General features: G+C 39.4%; 1 protein-coding gene and 1 long non-coding RNA gene across 2 annotated transcripts; both read right to left on the bottom strand.

Annotated features, from left to right (window-relative positions):
* Nucleotides 1-547: 547 nt before the first annotated feature.
* On the bottom strand, nucleotides 548-2544 carry LOC135640389 (zinc-finger homeodomain protein 4-like). Its single transcript, XM_065154770.1, has 2 exons — nucleotides 2225-2544; nucleotides 548-2136 (listed from the first exon to the last, which is right to left on the bottom strand). The coding sequence occupies exon 2, from the start codon at nucleotides 1509-1511 to the stop codon at nucleotides 696-698; it is 816 nt and encodes a 271-aa protein (XP_065010842.1). The 5' UTR covers nucleotides 1512-2136; nucleotides 2225-2544; the 3' UTR covers nucleotides 548-695.
* Nucleotides 2545-10331: 7787 nt separating this feature from the next.
* On the bottom strand, nucleotides 10332-15027 carry LOC103989359 (uncharacterized). Its single transcript, XR_672045.2, has 3 exons — nucleotides 15010-15027; nucleotides 10750-10879; nucleotides 10332-10577 (listed from the first exon to the last, which is right to left on the bottom strand). It is a non-coding gene; the product is annotated as an uncharacterized LOC103989359 (long non-coding RNA).
* Nucleotides 15028-15747: the final 720 nt, after the last annotated feature.

Genomic DNA, 15747 nt, shown 5'->3' with positions numbered 1-15747 from the left:
GCTTCCAGTGTACCCAGACAGAGCCTATGGTGGCAGTGAAACTTATGATCCAGACCTAACCTTTGCAGGCTACTCCTACAACATGGGAAGAGCATGATGGAGTCCACTAATCCTTCCCAGACTGTGACCTGCATCTAAAATACAGCAAAGTTTCAAGTTATTAAGCTCAAAGTTGACTGGCAGCAGCTTGCATTGACACAAAAGAAGTCTGCTTCACTGTATCACCTGCACTTTTTGCCTCATTGCAGTGCACGAACTTTGTCAATGAGCAAACTCACAAGGAAACCCAGGAAGCATTCATTTCAGGAGAGTGGTGCCAAAGCTAAAATCATGTGATTTAGTAAATGCTGTGACCTTGGTGAATCTTAACCACGACAGATGAGGGTGAAGATGGAGATGGTTTATGGTCATTAATGCTAATTAATTGCCACAAAACAAGTCACAGGAGAATGCATGCATGTTTAGCCTCACCAAGTGATGCATCCAAAACCCAGAAACCAGCTTCTGCTGCTGCTGCTGCTGCTGCTGCTGCGGTGCAACAAGGAAGGATAGCAACTTGAGGTCTGCTGCCTTCATGTAAACACAATGCATGGATAACACTGAAAGGATTGACATCTAAGCTTGATGAAGTCCGAGGAAGACAAAAGCTCATGAAATGACGAAGACAATCCATGGAAATGAGAGTGAGGTAATGGTCATTCAAGCTGGAGAGGGTTCTTCTTTGCCAAGTGGTGCTTGTTGTTGTGCATCCACACCTTGAGGACCCTCCTCTTCACCCCGATCTCCTGGCAGAACTGCTGCACCACACTCTCCTCCTGCTTCTGGAGCTTCCAGCCCACCTTCTCGGCAAAGCTCAGCATCTTCTCCTTCTGCTCAGGGGTGAACTTGGTCCGGAACCTCTTCTTCACCATGAGAGGCCTCGCCATCATTCCACCCACGCCTTCCATCTCGTCGGACTCGGAGGTCTGGATGGCACCCAGAGGCATGATCATGCTGTGTGGGGTTGCCCTTGGAATGAGGCCATTGCACGCAGGGCCGTAGCCGAATGCATCGGATCCCGAGAGGAGGAGGCCCTTCTGACCCATCACCTTCCTCCCCCTGAGGGGGTGGAAGCAGTCGCATGAGGACTCTCCTTCCGTCTCTTTCCTGTGGAAGTTCCGGTGGCAGCCGCAGGCAGAGCACTTCAAGGCCTCCAGACTTCCCTCCTCACCACTCGGCATGAACTCACCGCAGCCATCGGTGGCATTCCCACCAATGGAGGCTGCATGGTTCTTGAGGCACTCCCTGTACCTCACCGCCACCCCTTTCTTGGTGCTGTGGGAGTTGGTAGCGTGGTGGTGGCGCTGGTGGTCCTCTGTGGTGGCAATGGGTAGGGGAGGCGGCGGAGGAGGAGGGCCATTGGAGGGGTGGTGGATGGGGGGGGTGTCACGCATGTTGGTTTGGCCATGGCCACCAACGTATGCACTGGTTATTGGGATTGGGATCTCTCCTTCATGACCAGAAAGATCCATTCTCTCTCAATCTTTGTGCTCTTTCTTTCTTTCTTTTATGTGTTCTTTTTGACCTCAATCCCAGAAGGAAAAGTTCCAAGGACAAAAGAAACCAAATAAAAAATTAGTAGAGGAAGGAGAAGCAGAATTTGAGCTACCCAACCCCAAGGATCGAGATGTGAGCTGAGGCTTTGGGTTTGGAATCCTTGGGAGTCTAAATAGAAGCTTTGAGGTTCCAAAGAACCTTATCCGGGTTCTAAAAACACAGATTGGAGGAGACACAAAGAAGGAAAAAAGGAAAATTAGAATAAAGTGAGATTAACAGTTTAATTTAGGCAAACATTTAAAATAGGACTCGACGATTTGTTCCAAATGACTAGTTTGAGATCTTCTCTTTTCTGTAAGAAGAAGAACAATAACAGGGAAGAGCTTCGGAACTGCAACAAGACCATGTAGTCATTGTAATCTTAAGACCAGTACTGACCTCTTTATCTAGGAAGGTAAAGCCCTGAGCCTTAAACAAAAGACACCTTAGGAATCTCTTGTTGCCTGTAGGAGATCACACTTCCTCCCTATGAGGAAAACAGCATTGCCTAGAGATTTCCTCCTAGCATTCAGGTCACCACCTCATTGTCTCGAAGTACAACTGATGAAAACAGTTAGACATACCCCCATGATTGTTGGAGTCATGCAGCAATGCAGATTGCTTGAGAAGTAGGACAGAACAAACCCACCTCTCTCTCTCTCTCTCTCTCTCTCTCTCTCTCTGAGCTGCAGGGTGCAGGCTGGTTGCAAGGCCAAAGCCAGAAGTAATATCCTCTTGTCAAGGCTCGGAGGTCAGGAGGAAAATTTGCATGGAGCTTATTCCATTACTCCATGGGAAGATTCAGTGTATCCTCCATTGTGCTTTCCATGGCAGGAAGAGGGCATTAGGAGGAGCTTAGATGGAAGAAGAGGAAGAGCAAGAAAAGCCAAAGGTGTGGAAGGAGTCAGAAGGGAAGGAAATGAAGTGTTTTGGTTGCAGGGTTGGGTTGTGAGACAACTAAAATAAGGGGCTCACAGCAGTGCTGAGAGAGCACAAATGTTGGAACAAGATAATGAAAAGCAGGTTTTTTTTTTTTTTTACAGGGCACAGGAAAAATGAGAAAGTTTTATGGGGTTGTGACCAAACAAAAATAAAGTGTGGGGTGTTTGCTTTGCTTGCACTATCAGGAAACAAGCTTATGGCATAGATGGAGACAGATGTGAGAGAGAGAGAGAGAGAGAGAGAGAGAGAGAGATGACTGTGCTGTCAGAGGAGGAGAGGCACACAGTGAGAGAGCCTGGAACATAACCTGTCCCCACATTATGAATTTGAAGAACATGAGGAAAGCTAAATTTGTAATAGGATTAAAAGGATGGATTAAGGCACCATTAGACATGGAGTTTAGGATGTGAGCTTCAAATATTTATTAAGAGGAGAACATGTATCATCTCACTAGCATAGTGGTCACATTATCTTATGATCAGCATGGAAATAATAAACCATTCATGAATGATGGGACTTGAGAGTCAATTCATCTCTTTGTTCAAGACATCTGATGATTAGCTGCACTATGTTGTTGGATTACTAGCAGCCATGTTGCTCCAGTTTAGAATCTGTCTTTGACTTGGTTGCTGGGTCCTTCCTTGTAAGCATTCAAGTTTTCCAATAAAGACACTCCTAATATGAATCTCATGTTATTTTCTTTACCTGACCAGTTTTGCACTCACTGAACAAAAGGGCAAAACAGGAGGAGGTGCATAACATGGTCCCTATTGTTCATTATTCTTTAAGCTTTTCTATGTCCAGATGACTGCCAAATGTTGAGCAATATTCCTCATCAGAATTCACTTTTTTTTTTTAGAGATCAAGTCAGAAGAGGACATGAACACTTTCTAAGGTGGAATTTTACCACAACACACTGCTTGACTAATTTCCATTGACAATTTACACTTGGTATTTGTTTCATTCTTCACTGTCTCACTTTACTCAACTGCTTTATTCCAGATCCTTTTCTTGAATCTCTTTTGCCTGCCTTTAGTTTTGTTTTATTCCCTTTATTCCTGTAATTCCTTTTATCAGCATCTAAAACTTGCACTTTTGGAATCACTACAATTCAGTATATTTAGGGACTGATGAATGTGGTCATATGCTTTGGAATGGACAAACCATATTGAGTGCAGCCTATCATAATTCCCTTGAGGAGAGAACTGCTATTATTGCCTCTCTCAACTTATGCAGGAGTGTCCTTGGCATTTTGCCAGTTGCATAATTGTCATGAGTTGTAGAAAAAACTCTTAAATTCATTGACTTCATCCAAATAACCTACTTTTCATTGATCTTTTTTTCCTTTAATTGTACATACACCCTAAACCTTGTGATTTTTTTTTTGTTGGCAAAAAATAAAAATGAAGAAAAAGCTCATCCTGTCAGTACACCCTAGGATCAAGCAAAATGCCACTGTCCACTCAATAAATACAGGCTTCACTGGCTTTGCATATTAAATTCCATTAACAAGGATGATGTGCTCTTGTGTGTGCAGAGAGAGATAGAAAGAGAAGGACTAGGACAGGAAAGTTTGTGGTGATAAATTAGTTTGAGCCTCTGGAAATCATGAGGGGGAAAATTTGGTGGTTGTGCCTAGATGCTTGATGTCACAGTCATCACACAACTCATAAGCTTCCAATCCAACCTTGATTTCTTAGCCAAAATGCACCTCATCCCAAATCAGGTTACAGAGCCCAGAAACAATGCTCTCCATGTCTTCTATGTCACCTTATCCCCTTAACCCTCCTTGTTCCTCCACACATCCCAATATAAACCAAACTGATAGCAACTCCGAACCACCAAAAACAACTTTGCCACAAGTTCCATTAGCATTTGATTTATTAGCCAAAGTTAGAAGAAGAAAGACAATTTTCTTTACATAACCTAAAATTACTCTCATACCTTTGTTGTCAAGTATGTGAAAGAGACAATATTTGGAACTATGATTGAATCACACTCAAAAGTTTATCTTTGCAAGGTAAGCCTCAGATTTTGTTCTCTCCTACTCTCAATGAGCACCAGATTTCTGGCACAGTGGCACATGAAATCAGGACCATTTCTGAGGTCTTACTTTGATGTGCCTAATAATTGCATGAAATGGTCCTAGTTGTATTATGTATTTAGGTCAACTTAATTTGGCTTGTCCACCCTGCCATTAGGTTCATAAAATCTGTAGGACTTTAATAGAAGAAACTAATTCATATTTTCCTTTTACTGCATTATTCAATTTGATTTGATTATGAGTGACACAAAGCATGGTTCCTTCTCCTTGAGCCACACTAACCAATTTTCATACATGGTGTTTTTTAAGTTGCTATGGGTCAACAGGGGCCAAAAGGTGCAATCAATCAAAGTTCCCTCATGCAAATGGTGGTGATCTTGGAATGTGTTTTGAGATTGTTAAGCTTGTAATACTTCATAGGATTCCTGTTCCATTTAGTGGAGGTCATGGGCCCTCCATTGAGTGACTTGACCTTCATACTTTGCATGGTTCTTTGTTGGTTTCAACCTAACTCTTTTTTCATTGTGATCATTCAAGGTGTCCTTCTTGTTCTTATTGTCATATGCAGGCCTCCTACACCAGGAAACAATTACCAATTTACTTGGTGTTAGTACTCAGTATGGTTCAATCTAGTGCCTAGGGCTGGTTGTTGTGTGACTCCTTGATGGGGAGTGGACATTAAAAGAAATATTCATGAGAAGATTATTGTACTATTCCATAATTTTCCTTGTAACATAATTCATTCATGTGTATCCAAACAAATATTTGCTGTGCAAGGAGGAGTTGATTCTATTGGCACATGGAAAAGAGCTATTTGCTGCTCTTTCTACTGAGGGTACTGTTTGTGAGTGATCACTGAGGTGTGTGCCCCCAACATGAAAGTCTCTGCCATGCCATGATTTTTGCCCATCAACTCCACCTTCACCCCTTTTTATCCTTTGGGATGAATGAGGATTGACCATTTTTTTCTTGGATGGCAATCCTTGAAGCACTTTCTGGTTATGGCAGGTGATGTTGAAGGACTCAACTCTTGCTCACATTTGTCCTCATAATAATTCTCAGTGGCCCTTCTGAGCTGTGAGGACATAATTCACAGCATACTTTACAACATAGCTGCACATGTAAGTGCACATTGAGCCTTCTTGCAGAGATGCAGAATTGGGAAACCAATGAGTGTGGGTGTCAAAATTGTTTGCTTCAATTCTCAATCCATCTGCTGTCAGCTACAGAGGTTATCCAGCATCATCTGGTTTCTCTCTCTTAAAGGGATGTGCTCTAATGGATGTAGATGGCAAAGCTTGATTTTTTTTCCATTCGGAAGATTACTCTCTTACGCATCTTTTTTTTCTTTCTTGTTGATCTACTAAGGTTTCTTGTATGTCTCAAATTAAAGTTACTGTAACAACTAATCTAATATCTATTTTGAGATTTTTAAAACTAATATCCTAGAGGATAAAGAATCATACTATAGTCTTATCGAAAGAACAAAATCTTAAAAAGTAAGATTTTATTCTTCGATATATCTTTATAGTCGATAGAGAGAGATAAAAAAATGTAAGAAATACTTTTAGCGCTCTTAAGTTTCGTTTGAGGTTGTCGAAAAGAGTATGTATTATAGAAAGGACAAGTAAAAAAGTATAAATTATGTGAGAGTATATTTGATTTTACATGATAAAAATTTTAATTTTCTCTAAAAGTGGATCGATTCCTATTCAATTTAACTTGTAAACATTGATCAGACTCCATGTATTGATTAATCAAAAGTAATGATCCGATTTCCATCCTATCCAGTCTAAATGCAAAAGAAAGGATTAAGTTGTATGACTCTTCCTGTGCGTTATAAAACTGTATGCACTTCATCTGCACACAGGAGAGGCTTCATTCTTCCAAGTCCATGGCATATCCTCAAAACTATGCACTCATACCTTTCCTTCCACTCCGAAACTATTTTCTAGTGCTGTCTGTAGGATAAAGCTAGTCAGCAGAGTTATTTTGTGTGAGCTGAGGAATAAAGAAGAACATATTCAAATGCAAATGCAATTTTTTATTCTGCTCTCCTTTATGATTCAGTAAACAAATAATATTAGAATTCAGAAACAAGTCCTATCCTCTAGAAACCAACTGTAAAATGTCAGAGCTCAGTAGTAGGTCTTCTGAGTAGTCTCTTTCACTTCAAGTGGCACACAATTATGCACTAAAATAAGCAATCTTCTCTGTAAAAGTTGGCCACTCCATGAGACAAAACAAGAGGATGGCAGATGAACAGGTTGGGTTGCCTTTTGATCTTGACTTGAGAAGTGGCACACCAAAGGAAGGAGTCTAAACATGGATTGACCTTAAACCATTGGGTGCTGATCAACTTAGATAGAAGAATCGCAACATGTCAATCTACACACACACACAGACACAAAAAAGCATATTTAGAATGTATTATTTATTTACTTATTTTGTCTGCATTATGAAATTTCAAACCTAAAATTTATCTTCAATATTATATGTTATGAAACAGTAAAAACATTTATGGTTGTCTACAATTGTTTTGCCAGTAAAAAATTGAGAGAGATCATAACTTTTCATGAAGTGAATGCATTCAAGAAGATGATAGGAGCAAGTAAATTCTAGTGGAAGGTCATAATATATAAATGTTATACTGTAACATAATATATCAAATTATTTCCACCAAACAGAAGCAAGTGCGAGCTTAATGCTTTTGTTTTCTTCACTCAAATCTCTCAAGAAGCATAGTGCAAGATGCCATCGCTGGCTTTGTTTTTGGTTTTCTCTTTGATGCAATTGCACTGCTTCTTTTTGTGATTCTAGGAAAAGTGTTTTGGAAAAGAAGAAGAAGAAGAATAAGAATGATGATGATGATGAGAATTGCCATCAGCTTTGAAGATTTGTCGTGGGTCGGCAAAGGTGGTATGTGCTCCCGAAGTGATAAGATTCGAAGGACCACGAGCATAAACTTTGTGCCAAAGGATTAGCATCTCAGATTGCTCACTGTTTTGCGAGATTATAAGAAGATAGAAGAGAAAATAATTAGGATGAGAAGCACTTGGTTCTTTTCATATGGTCGGATTGCCGACTGTTTTGTGAGATTATAAGGAGAGATAGAAGACAGAAAGTATGGTCATGTTGAATCCAAACTGAGTTCATCTTGATGGATTAGCATTGCCGACTGCTTTGTGAGAATGTGAGATAGAAGAGAAAATCCACTTGTTTCGCTTCAGTCAAATGCAAACTGTTCAGGTCATCTCAGGTTGCTGAATTTTTTGTGACATTGTAAGAAGGTAAGAAGAGAAAAATGATTGGCCATGATAAGAAGCACTGATTTCCCTATGCTCAAACGCAAACTGAGTGCCACTGTGGGGTGGAAGCTAGAGGTTGTCAACCTCAGCTTTTCTTTTAGCAAGCAAGATGGGTTACACACGCTGCAAGCTGCACTCATTCCATGGCTTAAGGAGCGACTACTAGTACGTACAAAGCATGATCATGATGGTGTCTTAGGAGCTGTAAGCATCACATTTGATCCCTTTTCTTTTTCGGCTTTTTGCTCTCGGACGTATAACTTGGAAAAGAGGGAGGGAAGGAGGGGTTGGGTCTTTGCAGCGCATGCGTTGAGACCAGCGAAAAGAGAGTATACTTAGGCCGGCATAAGAGAGAGAGAGAGAGAGACCAATGAAGGTTGACATGAGCCCCTTTCAAGATGCAAACAGCATGTATGGGGGGGGATCGCATCCCCACCACATATGCTTCCTCTTTCTTTACATCAAGCATGCACGCTCGATTCCTTTTGCATCTGTTCTCTCCTGCATGGCATCTATCAATCACCACCTAAATAAACAAAAACACGGCATCAATCTGGATTTCTTTTGGTGGCAATGGGTATCAGTCGACACAATGCTGCAGCATTGGGCTTGGATCACAGTGATGAGCAATTAAAAGAGGAAAGATAGACGATGCAGCTTTGAGGGACAGCATTTAGAGAGGGAGAGAGAGAGAGAGAGAGGGAGTGGGGCCAGAGGAGCGGGCGATCCGAGGCGGCGCATGCAAAGCGGCCACGTCCAGGAGACCGAGGAGGGCTATGGTCGCTACGCGACAAAACCTTCATTGAATCTGACGCGCGCTCGTCGTCCTCCTCCTCCTCCCTCCTGCTGCTGAATGCTGTAGCTACGTGTGCATTTGTGGCGTGGGGAGAGGGGCATCTTCCACCTCCCGACCCACGTCCTGTCGCCATCGCCCTGCCCTTTTACTTGCTTTGCTTGCCTGCTTGTTTGTTCGGTGTGTGTTTGTGTGCGTGGGGAAGAGAGAAGAGAGGGTCCTCCCGAATTACCTGCTGAGTCTCTCTCTCTCTCTCTCTCTCTCTCTCTCTCTCTCTTTCACAGTAGCAGAAGGACCATATAATATAATAATGCATTCGAAATGCTTCCACTTTTCCCATGGGTCATCGTTGAATCTCTTCGTCTTCACGATCTCTCGCCATGAGAGAGGAGACCGTGGCTCAAGAACTTGGATTGACCTACCACTTGGTTGCTCAATCGGCCCTCATCGCTCGGCTTCATATGCGCTGCTCTATCAAAACTCATGAAATAATATGGGAACAAATTTAAACAAAAATAGTAAAAGAGAGGAGTTCAAGTAAGTCATTTGTTTTACTGGCCAAAGTAAAATCAACTCAAAAATAATTACATTTTATTAAATACTAATAAATATTCAAATCACGTCTAATATACTGAGTTAAGCTATCATAACAAATGATAATGACAGTTTCTGTTAAAGATATATATACATACATATACACCAATAGTAATACACAAAATTATCTTCTCAATCTTGTTCAACATCAAAATTACATTTCCTTAATTAACTCAATCTGTTTTGACAACTGAGGTCACCGCAGGATGTGAGGAGGATTCTCCATGATTCAAAAGCTTGGTGCGATGTGACCAGAGAAGTTGATGGTTGATGCAACGTATCAGTAGCAGATGTGACCACAGAGAGCTGATGGTAATGGTTGATGCAACGTATCATCAACGTGTGCCATCTCCCATCCCCATCCTTGTGCTTCGAGCCCTTTTTCCTGATGCCGTATGGCTTGCAATAACACTCGGTTTCCTTATCCTTCATACCGCTACTACGCAACTTCACACAAATAATCGTGCAATGATCAAAAGACTTCACAGGTGATAATGTGGTCACAAATCCACCAACTAGAGGTGAGGATAAGATGTATTTATGACATGTTTTTGTACCATAGCTGACATCCATCAGACAAGTCTTGGATTACTATATATATATATAAGATCATGAAAAATGGATGTTTCTTCATTTGATTTATAAAACTTGACGAACAAAAAAAAATAAATCAGTGATAAAAACAAGAGAAGGAACGAGGATGAGAAAGGCAACAAGAATGGCTATTAAGAACCAATTTCAACTATCATACGGAATAACAAACTGACATGTACCGCTCAATATCACTAACAATAATAATAAAAGGTTTGGTTGGTATCGATCCTTGATAGGACTAATGGATATCGATTGGTATGTGCAGGCCTCTTCCGGCCAACTTTCAACAAGCCAACTTTCACATGCACTCCCCCCTTTAAATCCACAGTTCACTGAGAAAACACCAAGTTTTTGGTATAGAGGATGTGGATTTTTGGTTGCAGAAACACTGAAAACAAATTGTCAAAGGCTTCCTTCCTGCCTAGGGGTCACGAGTTGGTCATTGTGGGCAACTCAGACTATAAAACAAAAACATGCCAACTCATCATGAAGCATTTCCTGTTCCATAAGTTTCAGAATGAACTTGCTGAACACAGAAGCAAAGCATGTGTCCGTGGTCCAAATCCAGATTGCTTAACAAGTTTCATGTTTTCTGAGAGGGGGAAGGGCAGAACATGTCAGAAAATACGTACAAGGATCAAAGCACTTCAACTTGGATATCCAAGACCATCTAAGAAAATGGCCATTTGCTCCATCACTTGTTTATTCGGATTATTACACCATAGACCTGCAAAGTTACAATCATCTGTAAGTGAAAAAGAAGGCTTTCGAGAAAAGAGACTCGAAGGTCAAGCATTATCTTGAAAAACATATAAACATGAGGAGGACACTTTAAATTGATGCATGTAAAATTCAACAAATAAGATAAAAAGAGCAATAGAAAATGATGTACGTATAACCTTTAGGGTAAAAGGAAATGATTTCAGCCTCTTTTATTGTAGGCCTCTCGGAATTGGAAAAATAAATGAAAAGTGAGGGCTGATCCTAACAACATACTAGTGGATGACAGCATCATGTCATGCAGCAAACCTGCACAATGCAGTCTAAAATTAACTAAGGTTCAGCAATGTCAGGTTTGTTCACATAGTTCAAACAAATTCCAATATACAAGGAAAAGAAAAGAAAAAATCAAAAAAATACGTAAGCAGAATGAAAAAGGAAAACAATGAAATAGCGTATATGGAGTAACACAGACAACCAGGATGTCAGACATGCAGGATGAGTAAGCTTCCCTTAAGGAGGCAAGCATCTCATGCTTTTAAACCCACACTTGCAACCTTATGAAGAACAAAAATGATGATGAACCTTCAACCGATGCCACACTCTTGGAACTTCATGAATTCCAATTTGAAAAAACAAAAAAAGGTAGATAGTGAATAATGAAAGCTTCTACGGCATCCAAGGTGCATATGGCACCAAGATTTTTGGCAGTATAGGCAAAGCATAAAGCAAGGCATGTGTCTGTGTAAGAGAGCATGTTTGCATGAGAATCTAAAAAATAAAAAAGAACAGATCAAATATAACCAAGCGATGCTAAGACTATCATTTTGATAAAAAATGTCACGCTCATGAACAACTCAATGCAATTTTGATAGAAGATAAATTTTTTAAAAATATTTCAATTGGTATGAACGTAAAGTGTTCAAAGAAGACTTATAGATGCTACATTTAGATGAGATAAATTAATTTAAATTAGCACCTCAAAGAGAAATAACACGGCCAAGAAATCTTTATTATACTTGACGATGGATAAAGTTCTCTGTATAAAATAGAGGACCAATATATGAGGTTCCAACCAAGGCCATATCTGGGGAGAATTAGTGTAGATAAACTTGCTGCTGCAAGTAGATAGGATACCCTTGTGACTTAAACCTCGGTCACCAAGGATGCAAAGGGAAAACTCCACACAGCCAATCCACATAGTTCGGCCAACTTAGCTATTTCATATACTGGGAGAATGCTTTTGACAGAGTGACTTCTGTGCAATTTGATCAAGATGACAGAGTCATACTGGATTTTTTTTGGATCATATCCAAATGAGTCAGTAATAGACTGATGATCTAGTCATTTGGGTTGAAGTAACCTATTCTAACTTTTTAAAATTCTTAGCCCCTTTTAATCTATTCTTGAAAGGTCAGTATGGCATGGTTATGATTTATTTTGTAAATTAATGGCTGCAAACCAATGCTAATATTAGTTTTGCATTTGATGAGAAATGCAACGAAACTTTTCCTGATTTCAGATTTCAGAGAAATGATTGTTCTGATGGTCAGTAGATATGGGAGACCGTTAACTAATTATTTTGTCACTTATTTTGTCTTTAGATGTTACTTGTAGTTTATGAGTAATGCAAGATTATCGGGAAAAAAATGTAAAATACATCTAAGTGACCAACTGGCCATCTCTTTCCTCCTATGATCCTTCTTCTGGAATGTCTCAGTTGTCCATGTTTCTTCTCCTTTCTCCTCTGATCCTTCTGAAAAATAAATTTTGTTCTAGCATATCTTTTTTCTTTGTCACCTTTCTGACCCATCATCTGTCATTCAAAATGAAAAAATATATTCTATTTGGTGTTAGTGATGCTTCTTAGCATGCATGCATAACTATGCTTTACTAATCCATCACACCATTCAAGTAGGGAACTATATACATTTCATAAGCTCGGAGTAAGGATTGAAATTGCCCCAACTTCTTGAAATTTATACAATTTCACGCATGCAAGAGATTGGTTCCCTTGTCCCATAATACGTGGCCTCCTCTATCTTCAACCGATTGCACAAGTCGAAATCATGCAAACCACATTCATGACACTTGTTTCCCCTCTAATTCCAAACCTAGTATAAGAATAAAAATATGGAGGGCATGAAGCATGAATTCTACTTCCCAACTCTTAAAGATGTCTAAGAGAATCAGATAATCAATGCACTATTCATGGTTGCAAGTATATATTATCAAAGTCCAAAAGTTATCGGAATGTTTTGGTTTTTTTATGAGATAAAGTCAATCCCATGTCCCAGCCGAATTGAACTTGCATTGGTTTATGGTAATGCTTAAAACTTCAGAGTTTTTTAAACTAGTTACTTTTCTACAATTTTATCAAAATCAGTACACTTAGTTATCATGTCTGTCATACCCTAACTCCTTAATAGATATCCTGGTTATGCCACTGACACTAACTTATCTGTATTAGTTGTTTACTTCATCCCTTTTTTTTATAACATAGGGAAAATAAAACATACATCCAAAATAGCCTTTTTTATGTAAGATGACCTATTTATTCTTCTTCAATAACAACTTCATTAAATAGCAAATGCTTTTGACTATAATCTATAATTTTATAAGGCATATAGTCTCTTAAACTTCTTCTAGCAAGTTGACATTTACCTATATGAAGACACGGCATTACTTAGACCAATAAATTTCAGCTTTGATGATTTTGCTAAAAATGAACTCTAAAGCAAATGGAACCTGTGTTAACAAAATTCATATATCCAAGTTTTAGTAAAATGTTTAGCTATCAATGACTTACTATAAGTTTAAAATGGAAGTGAAGAATAAGACAAAGTGAGGACGAGAAAAGGAGGAGGTAGCAGCATCGAAATACAAACAAGAAAAAAGGGAAGGATGAATGAGTAATAAAAAGGGTAGTAAATTGTGAACTAACGGGCATTAAGATTATTGAATTTGAATTTAAGATACCAACAAAATTACTACCAAATCATCGATTTCCAATTTAATAGGCAATGGAGAGTCAACCTTATTGGTAAAGTGAATATTTTGTTTACAAGCCAATACAAGGACAATTAATTTTCTTCAGATTAAATTGGTGGATGTGCAGTAAGCCTGCAGAGATGTATTGATTTTTAGAACATGTCAGACTAAACCTTAAGTATGATGAAGTGATCTATGCAAATTTCAAAATTAATGTTCAACGAACCTATATGTATCTACAAATCATATCAGAATTATATGTAATTAGAATAAGAATGTAGGACACTGTACAACTTCTAACATGGAGATGCTTTGCTAGACCATCAAATTGGCCTACAGGAGAAAAAATTTCCCCAAGAACTGCACAGATGAGTAAGCGCTTCTAATATATATATATTTTTTGCTTCTTATATGTTATCAACAGCCTCTTTCTTTACGTGCCAGAATCAATATAGTGCCAAGATCAGCTTAACTGTTAGTGCATCAGTAAAATCGTTCCTAACAACTTCATCTGTAGCTTTTAGAGGATTCAGAATATAATTAGTAGTTGATGGTCATGATCAGTGACTGAAACCTTTCTTCCTTTCTGTTACCAGTCATTCTATGTACGGAGCCTCCAACTCAAACATGGGCAACAATTACTAGATAACCTAAAAGACTAGAGGGCCTTAAAGAAAGATGAATAATTTAGTAAAGAGCATTCGTGTAGCAACTAAATGTAAAGGATATAGATTGGGCACTTGACACGAGGTTACACTCATCAAGTAAGACCTACCTTATGTTGGTCAACAAAAGTAGATAAGGGGAGAATAAGCATAAACCAAGAATAAAGACAAAATATTAGTTAAAAGTTCTGTTGAGTATTGGGATGGTAAGAATCCAACATATTATTGTTCATTTTTGTATCTTCAGCAGGTAAAGTTTAGTGTTATATTATAGAATTACCTTTGCAAGCAAGTATATTATAATCACTGTACGAAGGGAATCAAAATCATTGTTCAAAGATGCAAATGGTTGTTGCAACTCGGCAGGACAAGCGGTCATCCAATGATAATTGTGCAAAGTCTCATCACAATGTGATGCTTTCAAGCCCTACCCTTCGAAGATGCCAACAGAACAAACCAATGCATTGAAACGTAGAAAGAGTTGGAAGACTCACTGGGAAATTTTATCACAAGTACAGTTGGAGGAATCAACATGTTTCAGAAAATTAAACATATAGATCCTAAGGGAAGCGATGACTAGCTTTGGATAAATGTTATCGACAGACAAGCCAGATAATGAGTCATCTCACGAAATAATGTTATCGGACACCAAAATCCCTAATCCATCAACTTTAAAACAAATCCCCGAAAAGACCATGAAGAATCTACCTAAAATAAATACTATACAATTTCCCAAAAATCCAGAGTTCAGATAAAGGATCTTCATAGGAAGAGAAGGAAAACCTTAAGAGGGGGCCGATGTCGCATTAACCGTCAGTGGTGGGTGGTGGAGTGGGGATCAGGGCGGTGGAAGTAGTTGTAGGCGGCCTCGCCGGCGAGGTAGACGCCGAAGGCGACGAGGGCGATACCGAGGCCCGGAGTGGCGCGGCGCAGGTTGTTGGTGAGCATCGGGTGCTTCCTCCACTCGTCCCTCCGCCGGAAGAACTCCCCCGTCGGCCCCAGCGGCTTTGCCATTCCCAGATCTCTCTTCCGCACCGGTAATTGGGATCGAAACCCTCCCTCTGCCTCACCACTGCCTCGACTTCCAGGAACATCATACATCAAATACCACCCGGGATGGGCCCCATAGGGGCTCCTCCTCACTACTTCAATTACAAAGGAGGTACGTCAACCGAGTCGACAATAAACGGGGATTGTTCAGTAACACAGACCTTGAATGGGAACGGGCAAGGCATCCTCTAATTTCTGCCCGAATCCGAACACAAACCGGATCCAGGTTTGTGTATAATATAAATGACTAATATATATAATATATTAGTATATATTATATACTAATATTAAATATATAATATAAGTCAAACCACTGAGTAGTATATAATATAAATCTTGATGCAGTATATATATATATATATATATATATATATATGCATATATGTACTTTTTGTTTAATATTAATATTTTTTTGTTTTAATTGTATTAGAAAAGTGACACCTGCTTTATATATGCTCGTATGGATAGTTA

The sequence above is a fragment of the Musa acuminata genome, chromosome BXJ3-6, assembly GCF_036884655.1.
Source record: "Musa acuminata AAA Group cultivar baxijiao chromosome BXJ3-6, Cavendish_Baxijiao_AAA, whole genome shotgun sequence".
Taxonomy (NCBI): Eukaryota; Viridiplantae; Streptophyta; class Magnoliopsida; order Zingiberales; family Musaceae; genus Musa; species Musa acuminata.
The sequence above is the reverse complement of the archived record's forward strand: the minus strand, read 5'-3'. Positions and strand labels throughout refer to the sequence as shown.

What these genes read in the sequence shown, in the direction of transcription:
- LOC135640389 (XM_065154770.1), bottom strand. Translation starts at nt 1,511, where the DNA reads ATGGATCTTTCTGGTCATGAAGGAGAGATCCCAATCCCAATAACCAGT.